This window comes from Puntigrus tetrazona, chromosome 4 (assembly GCF_018831695.1).
Source record: "Puntigrus tetrazona isolate hp1 chromosome 4, ASM1883169v1, whole genome shotgun sequence".
NCBI lineage: Eukaryota > Metazoa > Chordata > Actinopteri > Cypriniformes > Cyprinidae > Puntigrus > Puntigrus tetrazona.
Window position 1 is genome coordinate 3,579,488 of NC_056702.1, and position 11,203 is coordinate 3,590,690.

Here is an 11,203-nt window from a genome sequence, read left to right on the forward strand (position 1 = left end):
TATATTCTTATATTTTATACTACATATAAATATATTTAATACATTAACAATTTTTTTTTACATTCTTATATACATGCATGTGTTTATATGTATATATACATAAGAAATATACGCAGTATGCACACTTTTTTTAATGCACGATTAACAGCAACGTTTGACAACGTTTTTATATAAGACGATTATGTGGAAAAAGTATTTTGTAAAATTTTCTTCTATTCCAGCTGTTAGAGAGAGTGTACAGATTATTTTATAGCACGTTTTGATTGCACAGTGTCACATCTTTGCTGGTTACCTTTAATCACCTGGCGACATTTAACCACAATTTTTTTGTTTTCCCTCTCTCAGGATGATTATGGACTTATTCCACGAATCTGTGAGGGGTTGTTCCACCACATCAGTGGAGTGTTACAAAAAGACAAGGCATCATTTCACATGGAGGTCAGGTATGAAATGTCTAGATAATAGCATAACCGTGCTGCAGGTAGACTGCCAGAGGAGTGAGTAACATAAGTAATTCAGACATGTCAAGCGAGCTACCTACATGACCACGGGTTGTCAACGGCTGCTCCTATCATTTGCTCCATGCTTTATTGTAGGCTGATGATCCCATCAAAATCCAAGGGAGAAGGACAGACAGATTGTAGTGTGTAAATTAGGCGTTCGTTCTGGCAGCTTGTCTTTTCTTATGGGCATTGTAAGATAGCAGGAGTGTAATTACGAGCAGATGATCAGGAAGGTCAGTGTACAGCCTCCGTCTGCTTCCAACTAAATGATAATGGCTTCTCGATAACAGTCATGTGATAGATTAGATGAGAAAGACAGACAGTAAGAACAGGGGTGTGACTAGACGTATTAAATGTTATTTTAGACATCAGAGATATACTGTTGACCCAGCTATTCCAGTTCAGTTATACGCTAGTTTTTAGAAGTTTATTTTTTATTTTTTTTTTTTTACATGCTCAACAAGGCTCCATTTATTTGATTAAAAATACAATAAAAGCAGTAAATGCTTTTCTGTTTTAAAATTGAATTTTTGGAAGCATTTCTTATTTTTTATCAACTCTGCTGCTTAGTATTCGTATTCGTGATTGTTTTCATTTCAAAGATCTAAACAGCAGCATTTATTTAAAATGATACTAATATTTTATATCAATAAAATTATATTTATAGTCATATTTATACTGTAACTTTTTAATGTGTGCTTGATGGATGATTGTATTATAGTTTGTCTAGTATATTATTGTAGTATTTTTCTATGGGAACAATAGTAAAAGTCAAACGCTTTCTTAAGGAGCTATGAATGTCCAAAAATTTAATTTATGCTGATATGTAGTTCACCAGAGGCCTTGATTAACAACAGTATCGACAAGAAACAATATTGTACAAAAATAATATTAATTGTGTTACATGTTGTAAAACGTTTCGGTGGAAGCTATTTGCCCGCACAGAAACTAAATGTGAATGCGCCCATTGTAATAAAGGAAGCTGTCGAGTGAAATTTCTTGCTTCTGGTATAAATGGGGTCTTAAAATACAGTTATTGTGTATTAAATCAATTGCTATTGCAATTAGAATTGCTGCAGTACAAAAAAGGAAAGGGCTTGCGAATAAAATGATGTTCGATAGCCTAAAGTGAGATTTGTCCACTTCAACGTATAACCTTTCTAAATGACTCGTCTTGCATATGAATGTGGTTTGCAAATGCCTGCAAGATGTAGTTTAACTGCATGGATTCCCTTCTTTAAACAGTGCTCATTCACTAGGGACAGTTCTGGCAGAAGAGGCATTCAGGATTTCTGACTGTCACGTTTTAATTAGTTCACTGTTAGTTTGTATTGAGCTCGAACTGATGCTGTCTCTCTCTCCAGCTTCATTAGGAGATGAAGAGGGACCAATCTGTCTTTCATTTCAGGAGCCTGTTTAAACATTCACATTTCTGCGGACAGCCCGAAATAGGTTTATCGTCTTGTGGGATTTTATTTCTTTTCTGACTGGCGAGACCCCCCCCACCCCCTTCCACCTACCCACGATTGCTGTAATAAGCTCTGTTGTGATATACAGCCGCACACTCAGATTCAGGGAAAATGCGTGGCATCTAATTTCTTGTCGAGTCGCCGTGTTCCATCACACCAGAGTTTTCTATCATTTTATTTACGCACAATGATATTCAAACAGTGGATGGTAATTGATTTGAGTTTTCCAGGCAATTGCTTCACAAATGATTTAGTCAAAACAAAGACAAATTTATAAGCTAGCGAATAAGCTATTAAACCAAAATATAAACTAAACCAGTGGTATTTAGCAAAAGAATGTGCGTTATTTAAAACCAGCCTAATTAGACGAGAGTCAATGTTGAAGTTTGTGTGGTGAAAACCTTTTTTTCCCCATTATATCCCAAAATAGTAGATAGCTTCTGTCCTTTCTGAGATAAAATCATGATTCAAGAGCAAACTTTCACTGCTTTGTTCTTGTCTTTGATGCTTTCTGCTTCCAGCTACTTTGAAATCTACAATGAGCGGGTTCGAGACCTCCTTCCCAGCACAGAGACACAAGACTGCGAGCTAAGAGTGAGGGAACATCCTAAAGATGGACCATATGTGGAGGGTAAAATGACTCCTCACATCATGATGATCGACAGCTTGCTCGTTTTAATGTTACGTTACTGAATACTAAAAGAGCGTTACCGAAACGTCGTTAAAAACTGTTGTTTATATTTCTTTTGTCTGTGCACATATACGTTGTCCAGCCCTCTCCAGACACCATGTGCAGAACTATACTGAGGTTGGCCAATTGATGCAGGAAGGCAACAGAAGGCGTGCCACTGCCAGCACAGGCATGAACCATGTCAGCAGCCGATCTCACGCCATCTTCACCATTCGCTTCGTCAAGGTCGCGAGTCCATTTACCCTCCGCTGAATGCCATCTGCCTCTCTGTTTGTACATTTGTGAAGATAGCCATCGCAGCTTGAAGTTATCGTCTCCCTGTTTGTATTATCCAGTTAACTTTCTCCAGTTTCTGTGTGTGTTAGGGATGTCTGGGTAATGACACACGGATATCTTTGTGATTTTATTGCGCAGGGGTTAGATTGCACAATACAGCTGGAGTGACCTTTGAGTCTAGTTAGTGTGTAGATGTTTGGAATGGAATACTAGATTACTACCTTGCACAGTGTGTACTATATTAAACAATTGTCTGCGCTCAGCAGTATATAGTCAGTGCACACGTTAATCAGCAGGCAGCTTAATAAAAGACCTTTTAACAGTTGGAAATACTGCATGAACAGTAAAAATGAGTCAAATAAGAGAAGTTTATCGCATCACAATAAAATAGAGTATTATGATAGTATGCTGCTCCAAACATAACTCTTTGTTTTGTCAAAGGTCTGCCTGTCTTCTCAGTTTTTTCACGTTATGAGACCAATATTTTAAACTCTTTAAGGTTGGTTGGTTATAAATTGGTAAATCCAGCTATTTTATATATTCATGATCACGATCAAGCTGTCATGCAGCCTAAAGCTTTTCCAATCTTACTTTGCTTTTGTTTCAATCAAAAGCATTTTTGCCTGTTTCTTTTGTTCATTGCATTTTGGTTCTGCACTTTGAATTTTGGAATGAGAAATATCCGACTGTATCGTTTACCAAAATATGTCATTATAGGCCATGTTTGATGCAGAGTTACCAAGTGAGACAGTGAGTAAGGTGCATCTGGTTGACCTGGCAGGAAGTGAAAGAGCTAATGCCACACGGGCTACTGGTATCCGACTTAAGGAGGGAGCCAACATTAATAGATCTCTGGTTACTCTGGGCATCGTCATCTCAACTTTAGGTAAACCAGCAACCTTCAGAAAGTTAAAGAAGGATGTGGATTACTGTAGGTTAAGATTACATGAACTTTCTTTGCTCAGTGAATATTCTATGTTTTGTTGTTGTCACAGCTGATCTCTCTGTTGGGGGTAGAATGAAAAAGAAGCAAAACNTCTCTGGTTACTCTGGGCATCGTCATCTCAACTTTAGGTAAACCAGCAACCTTCAGAAAGTTACAGAAGGATGTGGATTACTGTAGGTTAAGATTACATGAACTTTCTTTGCTCAGTGAATATTCTATGTTTTGTTGTTGTCACAGCTGATCTCTCTGTTGGGGGTAGAATGAAAAAGAAGCAAAATTTTGTTCCATATCGAGACTCTGTGCTTACCTGGCTCCTAAAGGACAGTCTTGGCGGGAACTCTAAAACCATCATGATAGCTAGTATGTCAAAAGTATCATTGTCATTGTTATACGCACCCTCAAATTTCACCCTCAAAGATCCAGGATAATTATTTTCTTCCATNAAAATAAAGTATTTAGCAGAGTTTTTTTTTCCATACAATTAAAGGAAAAATTGGTCTGTAAAGCTGCTTAAAAGGCCATATGAAAAAGCAGCAGACTGAAATGTAATTTTTTTTTCATTAAGATTAAGTCTTAAGATTGTCTCATTGTGCCTTTATACTTTGATCTGCTAGTTCTACTTTTTAAAATTCTGTTTCAAGGAGATTTCCCGCCTTATTACGAATTAAGTATTCATTTTTCTTGATCTTTTTTGTCACTCCAGCCATCTCACCTGCTGACATAAACTATAGCGAAACTCTGAACACCCTTCGTTATGCCAGCCGGGCCAAGAATATTTTAAACAAGCCAACTGTGAATGAGGACAGCAATGTAAAGATTATCAGAGAGCTGCGAGCTGAGATTGCCCGCCTGAAAGCGCTGCTGTCTGCAGGAAATCAGGTGATTTAAATTTGACTTCATCGTCCTCAGACATCACAGGCTGAATTTCAATTTATATATTATCAGTATTATATGGTATGCCAGGATTAGTTTGTAGAAATGAAAAATCACAAATGAGATCTCTTTAATATCTCTGTTTCTCTTAGACAGCAATGAGATGGAGATGGAGTCTCCAGCTTCTCATATTTCTCTTATAAGAATATGAATAGGGCCCTAGTATTATCACAATTCTTTTCTCGAGTTTCAATGATGGCACAAACTATGCTTAGATTTGTCAAGATTTCAGTACAAGACCATGATCAGCACTCACATGAAATGCTTTTTTTTTGTTTTATTTTACGTATATCACAAGTAGGATACAAATGTTTCGGCTCCAAAAAAATGTTTTTATCATTTATTGGTGAACAGTAGTTTTCCTTTATCTTCAGCGATTTGGGGAGTTCACTAATGACTAAATATTGGCAAATCATAACACAAAGATAATATGTCAAAATGACCCAAATGACATATTTACTGTGACAGACATACTGTGAAGTCTATGCATGATTTTTAAACTAACATTGCCCACAGCTTTTTATAGTTTGGAAATGTGCATAGATGTTTTATTCAGTATTAAAATGATACTTCATGACATAGTATGTCCTAATACAGGCGTATACACAGAAGTACCTAGTTTTGTACTTTGTTTTGTTTCTCATGACATAAATTCTTCATTCCTTCTCCTTTCAGATGGTGTCGTTTGAACAGCCTTCAGGGTCGAGTGTGGAGGAGAGGCTTCATCAGGATGAAGCCAGAGTAAGTGTCTCAATTTCTCTGCACATCCCCAGGGTACTTGAGCGGATCTTCTGATGATTAAAAGATGGGTAAAACCGAGCATTGATTTGCTCACATCTCATGGTTGTTTAAGTATAATGCATGCTGATTTAAGGGGATAATTAAAGCCTTTGTGTTAGAGGAGGTCAGCAGCAGCGCTGTTGTTTTTATTTTAATTTAATATTATGCTGCTCTTAGGTTTGGATGTAAATATGCATGACCTACCACTGGGATTTTAGAATGCTGTATTTATTTCAGAGCTCAAAATGCAGTTTTCTGTCCCATTTTTGTGATAAAAGATTTTAACTTATAGAAGTAATGTGAAGGATCTCAATTTTTTTCACAGGTTCAGGAGCTGACAGAACAGTGGGCTAATCGTTGGAAAGAAATCCACAATATTCTTGGGGTTGGTAATTCGCACACATTAATAACATGCCTTTTCATTTTCCTTTTAATCATGAATTTCAGGAAATGCTGATGAAATAAGTGGCAAGTGTAAAGCTTAACGGAATCGTTCACCCAAAACTAAAAAAATAATTATTTAACATTATTTAAACTGGTATGTGCCACTTTTTCTTAAGCTTATAAACTGTAAAATATACCATGTTCCTTCTGTCTATATAAGGAACAGGTTTTATTTGATATTACTCAGCTGTCAACGTTTCTTTCCCAAAATCCACTGTAGTCGGAAGAGCACAGCATCGATTCTACCTCTATAACTAACTTGTTCATCCACAGTGATCTGAGAAAGACTGCGGTGAATCCAGTCTGCTCTTCACTGATCAGCAGCATTCTTTGTGAACAGTGAAGTAGTCTGCTTGTGAGGTAGAAAAACTATATCACTTTAGCTCTCTGCATCACTGTGGCTACATGTGCCGCTAAATATAGAGCAAGACCTGTCGGTGCCACAGATTTCTGTTTTCTGATAGCTTTTGTCCTTTTAACTGTGCAGTGAAAATGGGTCAGGTATTTTGTAAGTACTTGGTTTATTTGACAATTAAATAGTCTGTCAATAGTAAGAGATGTGGTGTAGCACATAGAGCCGTCTTGCTTCTACACGGATGCAGGTTCGAATCTGGAACTTGATGTGAATCAGTCTGATTAATGTGTGTTGTGTATTATTGAAAATGTACTGGCGTGACATTCAGCATTGGTTAATGTTGTTATTAACAGAACTGTTATTTTTGCGGCATTATTAAATAAGTTTAATAAGGTTTTGGGGTTATTGGAGTCAATATTTTCTGTAAATTGGGTTGTTCCTTCAAATACACTAAACTTTTTATTAGTAGACATTAACAAAGATTTTTTTGCGGTTCTGACCATTTTCTACATTTGTATGTAGGGTCTTTTACAAAATAAAATGTTTGTGTTATTTTAGTCAGTTTAGTCAAATTGTGTTTAATTCTGACTTAAATGAAGATCAGCCCACATTTTCATAAATAATCAATGCAGAAAGTCATATATATATAAGGAAGACTTAACTAAAGTAGATGCTGTAGTCTGTAAATATTGATAGCTACATAAGCAGCATTAGGAGCATTTTGCCATAATACACATTAACTTATAATTTGCTCCCTGGTCCGGTTTTCTTATATTATAGTGTTATATGATGATTTGTCGTTGTTAGGTGAAGGTTTGATGGTTTAATCCCCGTTAGAAGTCATTACAACTGTGCCCTTGAACAAAGCACTTAACCCCAGATTGCTCCAGTCAGATTGTCCCATAATAAATTCAAAGTGCTGTTCTATGTCAAAAGTTGTGGAGGTGCAACTGGCCCTGGTTGTGTGGCAATAAATAACAGTTAGATTCTTCCATAAATATCACATTTAACATCAGCTGGTAGTTTTCCCCCCGACAGGTGGCAGTGTTGCGCTTGATAAGCGCAGTTTTGCGATGTTTTTGCCTTAGGCTGGTTGTGTGTTTGATGGGGTGCTGTATAGCTGCCTGTGGTGTTGTAAATGGAGGTTTTCAGACTGTAGCTGGAGTCTGGGGGTCAATTTCAGGCCACAAGCTGGAACTGTCAGAATGCCACAGCATTAGCTCATTGGTATGAGAGTCTATTACCTCTGTCTTGCTCCTGTGCGTATGTGTGTGACAGCGGATAGGGGAAAAGGGAAAAGAGTCCATGATAGAGGAGGAAGGAGAGCAAGACTTGCTTTCTGCCTTTTTTTTCTCTCTCTCTCTCTTTCGCGTCCCATCACTTCTCTCCCTGTCTCATTTACACACATACACACCCAAATCTATGAAGCAGAGAGCAAAACAGAGATGGCAGATGGTCACGCATACTCTCTGAGCTTTTAGCTGCTCATCTGCTCCAGTCAAAGCAGCAAGACATGAGCCACAGAGGGCCAAATAGCCCAGACCTCTGTTTAGCTATTACTCACTTCCTGCCATGCCAGCATGCCAACTGCCTCTGTGACCATCCTGCTTTTAGCCAATCGAAATCAGTGTGCACATGTTAGGGTTGAAAGAAAGTTGAGGAAGTATCCAGGGACCAATTTGTCGTCAGCTTTTGTAAATTTCTGCTCTGTCCTCGCCAAGCCACCTAACAGCATGGGGACGAGCCGTTGATGCATCAGCTGAATTTAATTGCAGATAATCACTTCAAATAGCGCTTCTCCAGGGCTGTTTTCTCAAGTCCCTCCATAATGAGCATGTTCGCTTCTCAACTGCTTATTCTTCGCCACCTTTTTCAAGTGCTTTGGCGTCTTTTTTGATGGGAAAGTGTTGTGGTGAGAAAGAGAAGAACAAAGGCACAGATCTCAAAGCTCATTCTTTTTTTGGTCCTCCTCTGAGCTTGACTGAGAAACAGTAGATTTAAAAATTTTGCAAACCCCAAAACGCAGATGATGACTGTTTTTTTTATGGTTTGTTTTTCTGCCAATGGCAAGCGATTGCATATTAAGCATCTGTTGTATTGATTATAGTATTATATTGGAGGCAGACAATAAAAAACATGAAAATAAACAATTCAGTAGATTTAAGTATTAAAGTGTTACAATTCACATATAATTTTGGGATACGGGAAAATGCCTTTACAAGATGTTCTGTGTTCCAAAGTTTAATACTTAACAGTACTTATGTTTCTAGAGTATTGGACAGTGTTGTCATATTACATGACATTCTACTACTTTTTTATTTTGGTTCAATGTGTTTTTGAAAATTTGAGGTGAAAAGGTTGAACCAAAAGATGGCACTGTAGCACTTTGATGTTTTTTTGCTCCTTCACATGGACTTGAAGCAAAGAAATAAACAAAAGAAAGCGTACCCATGGTTTATATTTAATTTTTAAGCTATTTAGATTATCATGTCATCCAGCCACCATAAAAACTTCTTTAATGATGTTGAAGTCAACATGTGGCAGAGTGAAGGAAGGGGGTTTGTGCAGCAGATGATTAAAATGGCTTCTCTTGGTGAAGAAGTATTAACTCGAGATTATGTGTGCCGTGCTTTGTGGTTTCTTTTCCTCAATCACCCTAATGTCTGCAGTGGCCACCCAGTGTTTGTATATGCACGGCTGGAACGATGACCAAACGTGACGATTAAACTTAGAGATTCTTCAATGTAGCGTAATAAGACATTTCTGTGTAAGAAATGCGTTGTGTTGATTTGTGGGAATTTTCATACTGTTTGGTGAATATCATAGCCAGTATACGGTAATCTACCTTTAGAACCTTAAGCTTAAAATAAACACAAATATTTTGTTTTAGAGGCTAAAATCTTACTGAATATGTAAGCTTGAATATGGCAGTTCCACAAAAAAAAAACCCTGTTAAACCTGTGTGTTTTTCAGTCTTCGGCAAAACAGAAACGAAGATGAAGACTGATGTTAAAACAGCATTGGACCTTAATGACTTGGCAAAGACTGAAACGGACACAGATATGTTGGACAAAGTCATTATTTTTGTCTTCTTTGCGCACAAAAAATATTCACATAGCTTTATAAAATTAAGGTTGAATCACATGGACTATTTTTATGATGTCCTTACTACCTTTCTGGGCTTTGAACATGGTAGTTGGTTATTTCTTATGGATTTCAATAATAATATCTTAATTTGTGTTCTGAAGATGAATGCCGGACTTACGGGTTTGGAATAATGCCAGAATTTTCATTTATGGGTGAACTATTCCTTAAAGATTAATGTCTTCAGAAGCAAATATAATAAGTGTAGGTCCAGTTTTACTTCATATAACTAATTCTGTGCTAGATTTAGAAAGAGACTTTAATCTCCTAAAGCTCTCAGTCAATCAAACTGTTGGTCATGTTGATACTGACCCTGACCAGGGAGTGCTAAGCAGAAAGCAAAAGCTGGCGGCCTGTTTCTAGTGAGTGCAAGATTTCTGAGAAAATGCCAAAGCTTGATGAAGTGTTTCAGAGCATGTTGCCTTATACTACATAAACTCTGTAGAAAAGCGGGCTGAATCCAGAACTCCTTTGTGTAAGTGCTAAAAGGGCAAAAAGAGCAAATAACAGGTTAATTCAAGACGCCCAGAGCATTGAGGCTCATCATGAAACAATGCTACGGTCCTTAATTAAGAGATTTTGATTAGTCACATATGGCGGATTAATCTCAGAGCATTCAGTGCTCTAATTAATATGACCGTGTTGTAATTCTTTCCATCGCTGTTCGGTTGGGGTTCCAGTCGCTAGCTTGCTAACAGCACATGGCATGGTCTCAGTGGGTGTGTTAAACAAAATGCTAACAAACCAGCAAATAAAGGATGTGAGGCCACAAAATTGATACCTCTGATTTGTGTTTTACAAACTGGCTGAAGCTGTTCTTTTTGTTTCTGATGAGCACGACGGCATCTAGAACATATTTGGTAAATAAAAATAAAAATGTAATTTCAAAGATGTCTTTTTGATCAAACTTTTGGCCCTTGAACCATTAAGAGTTATTTGAGAATAAAAGGCCAACTGTTATACGATCCCTTACAGAGGCAGATGTGGGACTACGTTCAGAAAGGTCATCACTAAGAATAGTTTTACCTCAGCTTATATGTGGTGCCCTATGATTTCCGTGATGTGGAAAATGTGGATGAAATCGCAAAATCTAGTCATAAAAACGGAATTTACTGTATAATGTAGAATGTCACAGAATTTGGAAGAATAAATCAAGAGTAGGGCTATACACTCTGTGAATGTAAAACCACAAAAGGCTGCTGTTTAAATGTGTTCTCTGTCTTGGTGTGAACTGCAGAGCAGTTTTGTCTGCTACACATACACACATTATGCTCATGCTGTTTTTAGTGTCTGGCATCTCATTGTATGAGCCCCCTCTACATGAACTCCAGNNNNAGCTGTCATAGTGAAATGGGATTGGCGAAGAATAAATTTCAATTTATCGAAAAATTGAAATTCGTTCTCTTCCAGTGGGAGGTGCTGTTATGAGTGGTAGAGGTCGAGGTTTCCCTGGTAACGCTGTATACAAAGCAGTTCTCCTCTCACAAACGCTGCTTTATCAGCCGTTACATGCTAGAAGAAATGAAAACGATAGCCAAAATTTTCTGAAGACTGGTGGTTTCCTTTAGAAATACAGTGATTTTTGATATAGATAGATTTTTGATTTTTGATATAGATAGATAGAATAGATAGATATACAGTGTGTGTATATATATATATATA

General features: G+C 37.3%; 1 protein-coding gene across 1 annotated transcript in view; it reads left to right on the forward strand.

Moving 5' to 3' along the window:
- The first annotated feature begins 140 nt into the window (after positions 1-140).
- The window catches only part of LOC122342820 (kinesin-like protein KIF14), a 21,379-nt gene continuing 10,316 nt past the window's right edge, over positions 141-11,203 (forward strand). Inside the window, exons 1-5 of the mRNA XM_043236953.1 lie at positions 141-443; positions 2,494-2,603; positions 2,746-2,888; positions 3,657-3,825; positions 4,123-4,195. Of these exons, the coding sequence (XP_043092888.1) occupies positions 433-443; positions 2,494-2,603; positions 2,746-2,888; positions 3,657-3,825; positions 4,123-4,195 (506 nt within the window). The 5' untranslated portion in view covers positions 141-432. The remainder of the gene's footprint in view (positions 444-2,493; positions 2,604-2,745; positions 2,889-3,656; positions 3,826-4,122; positions 4,196-11,203) is intronic.